The sequence below is a fragment of the Pavona decussata genome, unplaced genomic scaffold (assembly GCF_977016875.1).
Source record: "Pavona decussata unplaced genomic scaffold, jaPavDecu1.1 SCAFFOLD_48, whole genome shotgun sequence".
Lineage (NCBI taxonomy): Eukaryota > Metazoa > Cnidaria > Anthozoa > Scleractinia > Agariciidae > Pavona > Pavona decussata.
Window position 1 is genome coordinate 1,362,501 of NW_028145470.1, and position 13,866 is coordinate 1,376,366.

Here is a 13,866-nt window from a genome sequence, read left to right on the forward strand (position 1 = left end):
CTGTTTTAGAAAGTTTTCACATTCAAAACGCCACCCTGTTCTTGGAAAAAGCAATTTCCTTATATCCTGTGCTTGCAACATCACACCCAAATCCAGAAAATGCCTTGAATGGGGAAAACGGACCTTCTTGATGCGGAGTCATGAAATCACAAGCAAATTAAAACTGCTTTACATGAGAGCCGTGTTATATTCAATAATAGAGTTCTGGCTTGCTGCAGCTCAATAATTATTGGTAACTGTTCCCACCACACCACCATGGCTGAAGCTATTTTATGGAGCAGGGATGGTGTAGTGGTGATAGCACTCAATTCCTGAATAGCCCACTACTAAGACCTATTAAGCCAAAGTATTTCTATTAAATTCTTGATGACTGTTTTTTTTTTCTAAGGGTAGGGCAACCACTATCAGCAAGACCAATGGCTGGCAATGGTTGTTTTAATAGGGATTGTGTGGTTCCGGCAGAAAATATCCATACCCCCGCCACGGAGGGAATTTCACATAGGACCCCCCCACCCCCCAGGATTTTCCATTTTTCAGGTATTTTTTTAACCCCTCACCCCCCCCCCCCCACCCCTTCGGAAATTCCTTAAATACAGAATACACCCCCACCCCCCTCTGAAAAAGTTTAATTTCAAAAGAATGCCTCAAAAATCAGTTTGATGTGAACATTTCAGAAATATCAAGAACTGGCTACACGAGGAGAAAATATGCTATATCGAAGAGCACGCGCCGTTTAATTTCACAGGTAGAGTTTGCCAAAAAGTTCTTGATACTGAAATAATTGTTGTGTTTTATATTTACCTGTGGTCATTGACATCAAACTTTACCATTAGCTTCGCTAAAGATTTTAAATCTAAATTGTTGGAATAAGTCCGGCAATGCAAAAATGTGTTTTCATTTAATTTGCATATGTCATGTTTATGTTCCTATGCAAATTTTAGGAGATCAAAAAGATTATCGCTTTAGTTCTATTCAATTGATGATTTTTCTCCTGGTAATCATTCAGTCTAGTTATTTTAGTCAATAGTTTTCCTATTGAATTGGAATAGCAGGGACAAAATAAGCATTAGCAGGGCAGGGAGACAAATAGAGCTTTCAGATCGTAACTTAAAACCGCAGACGAAATGGAGCCGCGAAACGAAATTAGCATGTTCACGTTCTTATGCAAATTTGTGATGAGATCAATAACGCATTAAAAGAATGTTGAATTGGCTCTATTTTGTTGAATTTTGGCATAGCAATTTAGTTAATAGTTTTGGACTTTAAGTTGAAATACTTTGGACAAAATAAGTTTTAACACGGGTCAGTTTTGACAAACCAGCTATAATTGACCCCAGGAATTGACCTTTGCCCGCACAGCATACAAAAATAACAAACAAATATTTCAAAGTTTTATGTAAAATTGGGGCTTTCACTTTATAGCCATACAAAATTTTCCCTTTTAAACATCGATACAAATTCAATTGTTGCCAGTAAACAATATTTTCTACGCAAGAAAGTTTCACAAACAACAGTTTTATAATAACCGACTCACGCAACGCAGACATAGATTTCTTGTCTCAGTTGGAGTACTTCGCTTACAAAGGCTTTTCGGAGAAGGGAAACATGTTTTTAATGTAACAAGGGTTTCTTTAAAACAGTTAAACGAAGTTATGTCTTCAAGAAAGATCTACAAAGGTGCAAAGTTGGTAAGTTACAATTTTGAACATTTATGTCTGACATGAACGTGAAGTTGACCCTCTGGAAACTTATCCAACCATTTATCCCTCCTCCCCTCTGGAATTTCCTAGGCCATTGACCCCCCCCCCCCCCCCCCCACCCCTCTGGAATTTCCAATTCCCTCCGTGGTGGGGGTATGGTTATTTTCTGGAACCACACATTCTGTTTTGTCAATTTTTCATGCGAACGTCTTATGGAGTAGCTTTCATAGACCTTTTTCATAAATGGCGGCCAATAAATTATTCTTTATTATTATTATTATTATTTTTTTTTATGAAAATAACCTTACCAGCCTCGCAGTATAAAGAATTTTTACTCTAAAATTAGGTTCGTAGATTTATGAAAAAGGTCTATGAGCACTCTTTTAAATTATCCTTTCACTAGTTTATTGTATTGTTATGTCTTTATTATCTCCCCGAGTGCAGCTTTACTCTGCTTTACTGTTGTTGGAGAACGTTTATAGGTGACCCGGTGTGCCACGTGACATTGTTTGTCACGCAAGGTAACATGTGGAATAAAACACAATAATTATTAATTGCTCCCACACCTAAGAAAATTCTTACCTTTCTGTGAGGCCAAAAGATGGCAACCTGCTTTGATGGATGGAGCAACATATTTTCGTCCAATTAAAAACAGAGCCATTTGAAAATGAATTTTACTTTTCCACGCGGCGATTTTCAAGGGCAGGCCAGTAGAAAAACTACCTTACTTTTTCAAACGTAACAATGAAAGTAAAATTTTGACAATCTTCTGGGAATTTCTGTGAGTACATCACGTTTCTAAAGGAGGTAATCGGCGAATTTCGACCAATATTTCCACAATCGTTCTCGCAACTCAAAATCTCACCATTCCGACCGCCATTTTGAATGAGCTGACGAATCAATTAGCCAAGCCAGCAGGTGACGCCTATTTTTTACTGCGCAGCGCAATGTAAACTGTCATGGCGGATGGGAGTTGCAAGTAGATTTGCACAAATTTTACGAAACATGGCGTGGAGATCTCATGGGACAAGTAACAGCGATCTCCTTGAGCAGTTGAAAGGTATAGTGCATTGTATTGCCTTGTTCAAGGTGTAGGTTTTAACGTTGTTTCTTGTCCCGATTTTAGTTCATGGCGTGTTGAAAAGTGAAAGAGTTGAAGAAGCTCTACGAAAAGTTGACAGAAAACATTACTGCAGATCTCGTGCTTTTGAGGATTCTCCACAGCCGATAGGTTTGTTTGAAGTATAACATTAATATAAACATATGTGGAGTTTAACTGTAAAAGTTTGGCTCCATCGAAAACATTTACTCTGCTTTTGATAACAGGCTAAAAAAATAAACAAGAATTGTTGTCTTAGTCAATTTTGTCGCTTTCAGTGGCAGAGATGCCAACCTCTAGAGATCTGAAATCTGGAGATTTCTTTTCTGTTCTGCCAAGCTCCTGTCACCGAAACGTTGACTATTTTGCGTGCCTCCATACAAACAGCTGTAAAATTTCCCGTTAATCTACAAAACTACTCTTTCACTTTAATTTTTGAAAGACATGACTCTCAGACTTGGCAATTCGACAACCGTAACTTTGGTACAACGTTGAGAGCACTGATCACCCACCAATGTGACACAGGTTTGATTCCTAAACTCAGCATCGTAATGTCAGGGTTTTCATTAATTTTTGTGGTAGGAGGGTTCTTAATGGTGAATAGACAGTCACCATTCATTACTTTGTCTTGTTTAGACTGGCTTTCAATCTCTCCAAAGGCAGTCTTCAGACTAAATGGGTACCAGTATCCTGGTCCCAGTTTCTAATAAATCCCCTGTAAAGTGGGTGAGTTTGTTGTTGGTTCTCATCCTTGCTCTAAGAGGTTTTTCTCTGCATACTCCAGTTTCCCCTATCCTCAAAACCCAACATTTCCAAATTCCAATTTGATCTGGAGAGTGTCCCCAGCGATATAAGTACTCTGTGCTAAATACATTGACACTTAAATAAATTGATTTCATTTTTGTTTGTTTGTTTGTTTTGTTGTACTTGTGTTACGCATGTGTCATATGAAGTCACATAAGGTGTATCATCAACAGTTTGGAAATAAGGTTAAATTTCATTAAAATTCATAAGGAGGGTGAATTACTGTGTTATGTATCAATTTTCTCATTACTTTTAGGTTTCCAAGCAACTATTAGTGCACCACATATGGTAAGTTATTGAAAAAGCATTGCAAAATCTGTTGCTTTTTTTTTTTCAAATTAAAAATAGAACCAGCATTCTCCCAATTAAACTCATTCTTCAGTGTTGTTTTACAGAGGTCTTTAAATGAAACCTGTTATAAATTGAAGGGCTCCATTCAAAATCATTTAAAATTGATCAACTTATCAGGGCAAACAAAACAGAAAAAAAAAATGTAAAAATCTGAGTTTCTCTTTTCTAGTTGGATGTCTTTCATTCATCAGCTAACAGTTTCATATTTTTATTGTACGGCTGTAAAGTCCCTATATTCCCTGGTCAGGGAGAAGATGATGATGACAGCTGTAAAAAGTGATATTTAAAAAAAAATAAGAGTAAAAAGCACTCATAATTAATAAAACGTATAACGACAAGCATTCTGGTCCCCAACGTTGGGACACCACTCTCAACTTAGATGAAGAAAAATGGAGTGACATTTTCAATTCCGTTCATGATATCAGCAAGGAAAATAAAATGAAAGAATTTCACGTCAAGTTTATACACAGAATTATCGTTACGAAGAAAGAACTTCACAAATTCGGAATTAAAACAGATAATGAATGTATTTACTGCGGGGAACAGGACTCTATTGACCATACTTTCCTTGAATGCCACTTCACTCAGCGCTTCATTAGAACTTGTTTGTCTTGGTTTAATGATAACAATAACATAAACTTTACTCCAAACAAAGAAAAACTCTTATTTGGAATCTTTAATAACTCCATGCCATTATTAAAGTAATTTAATTACACACTCTTATTCATCAAGCGACGTATATACACCAGGCCCCAGTTGTTCAAAGGCCGGATAACTTTATCCGCTGGATAAGGCACTATACAGGGTCTAAAATATACTCCACGTTAAACGTTGTCCAAGGTTTTCGTACACTCCCAAACTTAACTCTGGTTAGAGTGTGCATATTCGCTTGTACAAGAGAAAATACTGAAATCTTTGCACAGATTGAAACTGTTGGATAGTGACTTATCCACAGGATAAAGTTATCCGGCCTTTGAACAACTGGCCCCAGGAAGCTTAACGAAGAAGCATTGCTTCTCTCCAACTTTATAAAAAAAATTAAATTTAAATACCGCATTGAAAAATTTCAAAGTTAATTTCAGCTGTCGAAAAACAATACGCTCCTTCTTTTACCTACATTAGCTTCAGCTAATTTCTTAAAAGCTGCCACGATAATGCAACGGCTTACGCAGTTTGGTTTTGTATGTACGTGTGTTTAGTATCTGCGTTTAAAATAAACTTCTGTCATATAAAATTGTAATACGGTAATATATTATAACAACTTTGTAATAATAGTAGCATTGTAGTTGTTGTTGCTGTTGTTGTGTTATTTTTTTTTTCTTTTCTTTAATTATTTGAAAAGTGTAATAAGTATTTATGTAGTGAAATAAAATTCTTCTTCATTAAAAAAAAAAAAGAGTAAAAAGCACTGCATGTGCATTCACTTAGAAAGTTCTTTGTATGAACCCTTGAAATGAATTTAAAGTTCAGCAATGTGAGCCATCTATGTTCCAAGGGTTGTTTCATCTTTCCCTTTGCCATGAATTAAGAAACATCTTCCTTGCTCTTATTAATATTTTTATCTTGTGTTGTCCCGTTTAAGGCTGAATTTTTTTCAGGCTTTCTTTTTGCAACTGCTTGGATATTTAACTGCGAGAAATCATTCACACCTTTATTATCTCTTTCAGCATGTGTATGCATTACAGCAGCTTGAGAATCATCTCAAAGAGGGAGCATGTGCTCTTGATGTTGGCTCAGGCAGTGGATATCTCACAGCCGCCATGGCTTATATGGTGAATATTTCAGCCTATTATCAGTAAAAACCAGTAGAAATATTTCCTTCATATACAATGTATATGTTGTGGTTTATTTATTATCATTTTTTTTTTTTTGGTTTGAAATATTTCGTAAACGAGTAAAAATCAACGATAAAATCAGATGTTTGTCAAGGTCTTTTGGGGCAATACACTGTATTGTCCAAAAGACCTTGACAAACAATTTTTTGTCCTTAAGAAGTGTAGCAATAAGTTCGATTGTTTGGTGCATGAATTGTTGCTAATTCAAGAATAATTGACTCTTTTGATAACTGTAGAGCAGCAATTGTCTTACTATATTCAAGTCCATGGCTAAACACCACTTTAAGCACAAGTATGCCATTATTAGTTATTCAAGTGCTAGTATCCCATCATTATTATAGTGTCTCTATGTACTATCAGTATTGGTACATAACTGTTTTTTTGTTGTTGTTTATTTGTTCTGTTTATTTAATATTCAACCAGGACTCTGTTTAAACTAACAATGTTTAACCAGATTTTCCTGTATAAAGAAAAAAATTAATAAAATAAAACTTTGATAGTCTTAAGTTTTTATCTGCAGGTTGGTGAAACAGGAAAAGTGTATGGAATTGATCATATTGATCAGCTTGTGAAAGACGCCATTGCAAATATCAAAAGAGGAAACCCTGAACTCTTAGAAAAAGACAGAGTAAAAGTTATCTGTAAGTGCCATGTTTAATTATGCTGACTTTTTGACTGGGAACTTTCTGCCAGTTCTGATGTTATTTTGTTCCATAAAATATCTGGCCTTTCTTGGACAGGAAATACATACACACGCAATGTCTTGATTTGTATACAGGGACATACTCTCAGGGCACCAACGTTTCAATGTCTGGCTAAAGCCTGACTGTTACCAAGCCTTTATTTCTCTTGATGAAGATAACAAACAAACAATTGTGACAAAAGTATCAGATCCTTATGTACATGTAATGCAAGTGATCATGAATTTTGAAGACCACAAACAGGGGGTCTGCATGTACATGAAGTAGTAAGTACATTGAACATCAGGGTGAAGCTCACTGGTTCAAGAATTGGTCTTTACAATTATATATGGTGGTATTTCACTATGAAACATTTAACCAGTTGCCACTCCTGATCCATACATCACACGTCCAAGTCAATGCATGTAAACTGTTGACAAAATCAGGGTATAATCCAGTGGTTTTGGTTAGTGTTCTTACTTAGTGTGGGTAGAGTATGATATAGTCACTTCATGATTGAACTAAAATGGGTTTCAGTGCAAGTTTTTTTTTCCTTTAATTACCCTTTTCAGTGATCATCACCTAATTTCTTCTCATTACACATTTCTATCAATTTGTGATTTGCAACTAATGAGAATAAATGGACGATCACCAAAGAAAATGGACCTTATGTTAGGGCACCTCTTCTTAGTGAGCTTAAACAGTTAACCTTACACTACCAATTGAAAGTTCTGAGAATTTCTCCCACCCACCCTTGAATGTGACCAGTGTTGGTTTTAAAGTTCATCAAGAGGAAGGGATGCAGAATTCAAGGGCAGAAAAGAAAACTTTCATTTCATTTCCATTTGCTTGTGTTTCATACCTGTAGGTGGTGATGGAAGAAAGGGATATGCACCTGGACAGCCATTTGATGCTATCCATGTTGGTGCTGCAGCTTCAGAAATGCCACCAGCTGTGAGTGGAGACTTGCTACGTCTCATTTCAAAAAAGAATTTTACAATAACTGTCAAAATTCACGCACCCTGGTTGACTCATAACTAATGTATATAAGAGCACAGACAATAGAAATGATGTCAGATTTAATGTGTGCAGTTTCTCATCAGAAAATAAAGCCAATTTCAATCGTACTTTTTCTATGTTATTGTGAAAAACAAATTGACAGTAGTTTTCTATGGTCTATACTCTTTTATTAAAAACTGAATCATTGTATAATGCAATTCGAGGGATTTGATTGGCTTAGCGGCCATGGTATATGAGCAATTATACCATGGCCAAGAAATGGCGACCATTAAATTGTCTTCTGGTTGTTCTTGCACAGCGAAATCAGTAAGATCTAGCAATATTTCTTGATTGTTTTTAATAAAACAATTATTCCACTTGCGCTTGTTGGATATGAGATGATTATAGCCAACTCGGCGCTACGCGCCTCGTTGGCTATCTATCATCTCATATCCAACGCGCGCTCGTGGAATAATTGTTAAATACACTGTAGACCATAAAATGATGCCATTAAAATTAATGTTCAAAACCAGGCAGTGAAACATTCCACTTGAGTTTTGAACATTTTATGATGTCATTGTATTGTCTGTAAGAGTATTGACCTTAGAAAACTGCCGTCAATTTGTTAATTATTGGTGCAGAACTCAAAAGGGACCTAGAAATCATAAAATATTGAGAACTCCTACAGTTTCATCATTTATTTGATGCACTGTATTCTCTCACAGGAGCTAGTTCCTTTTTTTCATTCCACCAAAAAATCTGTACTTTTAAAACATATGAAGATTGTTTATTATGCTTTACAAGGTGGTTCTACAGTGGAACCTCTCCTTACAGACACCTCTATAATACGGACTTCTCTCTATTACATACAGTTCACTTGGTCCCTGAGAGACCGGAATCCATATAAAGCCTACTTCTCTAAAACAGACACCTCTATAATACAGACACTTTTTCCTGTCCCCTTGGTGTCCATAATAAAGAGGTTTTTAATATGTGACCTTTCAAATGAAAGCTACTGAGTAGTACTTTCCTGTGCGGCTCTTTATTACACTTTACAAAGTGATTCTAACTTTTGAGTCTGTGGATGAAATCTTATAGTTTTACCATTCAAGAGAAAGCTACCTACATGTACATGTATATTGAGTGGTTCTTTCCTGTGGTACTGTTTATTATTTTAAGATAACGATCAGTGGAGGAAGAACATCACTGATCTTTATCTTACATGTAAATGTTTAGTTCCAAAATCTTCTGTCATTAGCTGTTTTATTATGCTGTACAAGGTGGATGTAACTTTTGAAACTGTGATGAAATCCTAAAGTGTGACCATTCAAATGAAAGCTACTAAGCAGTTCTTTGCTGTGGTGATGTTTATTATGCTACAGAAGGTGGATCTAACTTTTAAATCTGTGGATGAAATCCTAAAGTGTGACCTTTCAAATTTCCTGTGGTGATGTTCGTTATACATCTATAATACAAGCTGGCTCTAAGTTTTGATTGAGGCTTGATGAAATCATAAAGTGCGAGCATGAAAATGAAGTGAAAAGTAGATGTACATAAAATTTTCCAGTAACACTTTTTCTTTCTTCCAGGTAGACATATTAGAATTTCTCATGATTTTACATCCATTTCTTTTAGCTTCTTGAGCAGCTGAAACCAGGTGGCCGACTCATTTGTCCTGTGGGTGCAGAAGGTAGAAACCAAGTCCTTGAACAACATGACAAGCTAGAAGATGGACAGATTGTGAAGAAAAACCTGATGGGAGTGATCTACGTCCCGCTATGTGATAAGAAACATCAGTGGCCAGGTTGTAAGTTCTCTTTCCAACAGCGGAGCAGGGAAACACTTGCCTCCCACCAATTCGGCCAAGGTTCCATTCTTATACTCACATCCGGCTATGTGGGTCGAGTTTGTTGTACATAGGTTCTCGTGTTTGCTCTGAGAAGTTTTTCCTTGGGTACTCTGACTTTCCCCTCTCCTCAAAAACTAACATTTCAAAATTCCAATTTGGTCTGGAGAGTGTCTGCACTAAATAGATTGAAACTTACAATAATTATTGATTGATAATTCGTTCATATATTCATCCACCCATCCATCCATCCATTCATCTATCCATTCATTCATTCACTCATTCATTCATTCATTCACTCATTCATTCATTCACTCATTCATTCATTCACTCACTCACTCATTTATTCATTCATTTATCTGTTTATTTTTTTTAATTTTTTTTATTTATGTTAACAGTCAAACCTGTATCAAACTTGTCAATCTGGTATTTAGGTCACACCCTTGTGGATACTGTACCACACTGGACATTTGAAGTAAATAAATACATATAAAATAACTTTAAAAACAGCAAAGAAACAATCATTGTGTCATCCCTGATTAATTACCAATCAGTCCCTTTCTCTGTATTTTTAGTAAAAGCTAATCTGCTTTTATTCTCTTTTCTCTAGAGTTTTGACAAGAGTCGTGAGAACACTTTATAATGGCTATGCGTTAACTCTTTGATGTAGTAAATATGGAGCAACAAGGAAGCCACCTTATTTCCATTTGCTGTTACTATCTTTACAACTTGTTTGGCAAGTTTGACTTCAGGAAGCAAGATCAAAGGGGCAATGACAAGAGACTTGAAAACACAATAAAACAGTCTACACTCAAAGTAGTATAGCCTGGATGGTAATAAGGAAGACCATGCAACTCAGTGCTTGATGAGAGTTTTGTCATTTGATCTGTCTGTTAAGGGCGGGGCTTATTAATACCGAAGTATTTTTGTGCGGTTTATTACTATGCGGGAAAAGCAGATCTTTGCAAGGCCTATTGAAATCCAAAACTAAAATTGGGGGTAACCACGCATTTTTCAGAGATAATTAAACATTAGTATCTCTAAAAACCACCAAAATATAAAGCAATGTATGGGATTTTTTCCTAAATTGAAGCCTAATTATCTCTGAAAAATGTATGGTTACCCCCAAATTTCTTTTGAGATACCAAAAGCATTTGGTAAGTTCTGCTTTCTCCGTATAGTTTTAAACCGCGCAAAAAAATTTCTCTATTAGTAGGCACCACCTATAGGAAACCCAAGTATCTTGCAATGCGCAGAACTTATGCGCAGTAACAATAGTAGGCACCATCCTTAACATATATAGTTGATTCCTGTAGGCAATTTGAAATTATTTTAAGTTATTTAATGCCTTTTTGAAACTTTGTAAGTGGAAAACAGTCTTATTCTAGGGGACAGTTCATTATATAGTTTACAGGTGTATGTATGGATTACTTGGTCAGGAAAATGAAGCACGTATCTAAACTTTGGACAGCAAAATTATTTAGGGCCTCATAACTTCTCAAAATCAAAGAGCATTTTTTGTATATTATTATAACTGGCTCAAAGTCTTTGACATATGTTATTTAAGATTTTGTATCATTTCAACATGTTTTGAGCCTCTTTAAAACATTCTGGAGTAGTACTGGTGTGTTAAGGAAAAGTTGATGTTTTCATTGGAAGCAAAGTAGTTGTATTGAAGGGCTTCTTTTTGAAATACTTTCAAAATTTGAAAGTTGTTCAGTTACGCATGCTTGCATAAGTCCCATTTATAGAGGCCTAGAGTTTTAACTTGTGAGTGTCACCTATCAGTAGAGGGTCTTCCCTCGGTTAGTTTCATTTGACACATAAATAAAGTCTATCTATCAATCTATCTATCCGTCTGTCTGTCTGTCTGTCTGTCTGTCTGTCTGTCTGTCTTAAAGTGATGACATCACAAGCTTAATTTGGGATTTTATGAGGTTAAGGTCCGTTTAAACGGTTTGGGGGCGTTTGTACAGGTCGTCCAACATTGTTGAAAGCGTAACAAATGTGGAATGGTGTTGAAGCCGTTTGAAGACTCCATTCAGCATTTGTCCAACATCCGTTCAACTTGAACGAATGTTGGTCAAATGTTGAAACCGTTTAACAGGCCTTTAGGTGAGATATTCAAAAAGAGTATAATAAAAAATGCACGCTCGCCAAACATAAGCATCCTAACGCTATTGAGGGGGGGAGGGGGGGTGGGGCATTGGCACTTTTATGCTCTGGTGACTCCATACAAAAGCTGAAGATCTGTCATAGTTTAACCCAGTTAAGAACTGAGGCAAAGGGTTTGTATGGAATCATGAGAGCATGAACATTGCCAATATGGCTTCCCCAAATTGCAATGATATGCTGAATTTCGTCAAGTGGGCATTTTCTTAGCATACGCCAAACCTCTGGATAGTGTTTGTCGCATGCGCTGCATTGGCCGACTCAAACACTGGATCGTTGAGTTTGTCTACTGATTGCTGAGAAATAAGGTCACTAATTGATTGGTTTAGTATAATATTAAAACTTGAAGTAATCATTGTTAAGTGCGTTCGATCCAGTCTCGCTCTGAATGACCATTTACAGCCATTTAAAATTTAAAGGGACTGTCACCCCAGGCGCATGCGTGCGTTGATGAGAAGCACTTCGAAATGGTTGGCCCAACTTTTTCAAATGCCGTCGGAGAGTTCAGGGCTGTTTCCATCTGAAGCTGCTTGTTGCGATATTTTTGAAGTCTTTTTCAAAGGCAGAAAAGCAAAAATCCCGCGACGAGTTGCATGCAAATTGGTCTCAACGGGACTCTACTAGGCATGTGCCCCAGCTGACATAGTCCCTTTTAAGGACGTTCGCGCTAAAATCGTCTATTAAAATAAACATTGATTTAAAAAAAAAAAAAAAACGTTTGCTGCAGCAAGGCATTAAATGAGTTACTTGCGTAAGAAATGCCAAATAAATGGGGTTTCACCGACTTCGTTTCCTTCCGAGGTATGTTATCTGAAAAACCACCCTTGTTGTTTGAAAGTCGGTCAACCTTACTTCAAATGGCTCTAGCGTCCGTTAGTCTAACAATATTGCAAATGAGTCCCTAGAATGCAACTTTCTATGCCAAATTTTATATGAGTGGTTCTATTGGACAAATTAAGTAAACGTTTTCTTTAACCCTTCAAGCCCTAACAGTGATCAGCATCAAATTTCTCCTTGTAATATCAATGCTTATTCAACCCCTGAGGTCATAAGAATTAAGAGTATGATCACCCAAGGTAAATTTTATTGATATTTTAATAACTTCTCCCCAGTACTTTTATAAGAAAAAGATGGGGACACGATAGGAGATTTTTTTCTTTGCTATTAGAGGGTAAATGGTTAAACGACCGTATTTGCAAACCCTGAGAGCCGCAAGTTAGCGGTCTTCAGATGCTGCGTGGGTAGAAGAATGAGAAAAAATCTTTAACTTCCTACATTGATTTTTTTTTTTTTGTTCATTTTTTCACGATCGGTGAAGAATTATAAAATAAAATAATCTATCCCAAAAAAGAAGGGGATACCGACCATTTGACAGAGCAAACTGCAGGCGAAGTTAGCGCAACGACTACCGGTCCTATATGTGATTAGATTTCAAAGTATGGTATGTGCGCGCGTTCGTATATGACGCAGCCTGACATTTCAACATGAATTGCGTGCGCAGTAAGGATGCGCATAAACAATTAGCGCGAGCGTCCTTAAATTACATCCCGAAAATTAATAGTTTAAGTTATATTTGATGGTGTATTACAAGTACTACAACACATTCAGTTTTTAATAGATTGTCTGCAGATAAACAACGAGAAAGGCGTTTTCTGTCAATTTTCGTTGGTATCTCCTGAAGGAAATTAATGTGCATCTTTAAGAGCCACTATCACCGGTTGACATGCGCAGTACTACTGCTTCTCAGCTGACTCTCGAACTGTGCGGGGCGTGATCCGTTGCATCGAGGAATCCGTTATAAAAGTGATCGGGGAATGTGAGCGTACGCCAAGAATTCCCAACTCCAGTTATGTTGTTAAATCGAACTGGTGTAAAAATTTCTGCCATTTGTGCGGTTACAATTCTCAAAAAAAAAATTTCCATTATGTAATTCAGTTTGAATGTGGATATTAATTGCAGCGAAAAATTAACTTATTCAACACGAACATTTTTGTGCAAAAGACACAACAGTTGGGGAATATTTCAAAAGTTGGCTTTTATTGCCGTTTGTCCCTGAGACAACAATATTTATGGTGAATTTTTCGGATGGCACGCAGCTCTTTAGATTGCACCTTCATTAAACAAGAACACAGAGACAGGATTTTGAGCAATTTCCTTGAGTATTTTGGCTTGATTGACTGCTTCCGTTGACGCACTCGTTTATTCTTGCCAAGTCGTCATAAGCTGTTAATACTTTAGGATGCGCTTTGTTGAAAATCTTTTTACAAATCACCAATGCCTTTTCGTAACTTTCTTTGGCTTTGTTATATTCGCCTAAGTTATAGTATACTAATCCCAGGTTGCTATAGCATGTCGCTATATTGGGATCCTCTTCGCCCAA

The 13,866-nt window shown here is 36.6% G+C and overlaps 2 protein-coding genes across 4 annotated transcripts in view; one reads left to right on the top strand and one right to left on the bottom strand.

The window, feature by feature from the left end:
• Positions 1-2,585, bottom strand: part of LOC146481670 (citrate synthase-lysine N-methyltransferase CSKMT, mitochondrial-like) — a 4,366-nt gene extending 1,781 nt beyond the window's left edge. The window contains exon 1 of the mRNA XM_085107748.1: positions 2,283-2,585. Within this exon, the coding sequence (XP_084963874.1) occupies positions 2,283-2,361 (79 nt within the window). The 5' untranslated portion in view covers positions 2,362-2,585. The remainder of the gene's footprint in view (positions 1-2,282) is intronic.
• A 35-nt stretch (positions 2,586-2,620) lies between these two features.
• Positions 2,621-11,163, top strand: LOC146481671 (protein-L-isoaspartate(D-aspartate) O-methyltransferase-like). Of its 3 annotated transcripts, XR_014864285.1 has the most exons (9): positions 2,621-2,760; positions 2,827-2,931; positions 3,860-3,891; positions 5,622-5,726; positions 6,310-6,430; positions 7,338-7,423; positions 9,104-9,275; positions 9,927-10,206; positions 10,618-11,163. XR_014864285.1 is itself a non-coding variant. In XM_085107749.1 (8 exons), exons 1-8 carry the CDS (start codon positions 2,667-2,669, stop codon positions 9,977-9,979), a joined length of 768 nt encoding a protein of 255 aa, XP_084963875.1. In that variant the 5' UTR covers positions 2,621-2,666; the 3' UTR covers positions 9,980-11,163. The 3 variants fall into 3 exon arrangements, 2 of the variants coding, with proteins under 2 accessions (XP_084963875.1, XP_084963876.1); XM_085107749.1 differs by having other exon boundaries at positions 9,927-11,163; XM_085107750.1 differs by having other exon boundaries at positions 9,104-9,272; positions 9,925-11,163.
• Positions 11,164-13,866: the final 2,703 nt, after the last annotated feature.

Excerpts from the sequence above, each read along its gene's own strand:
- LOC146481671 (XM_085107749.1), top strand. The coding sequence starts at position 2,667 with ATGGGAGTTGCAAGTAGATTTGCACAAATTTTACGAAACATGGCGTGG. Across the intron at positions 2,932-3,859 it reads GGATTCTCCACAGCCGATAG|GTTTCCAAGCAACTATTAGT; the intron begins GTTTGTTTGAAG and ends CATTACTTTTAG. Across the intron at positions 7,424-9,103 it reads CTTCAGAAATGCCACCAGCT|CTTCTTGAGCAGCTGAAACC; the intron begins GTGAGTGGAGAC and ends CATTTCTTTTAG.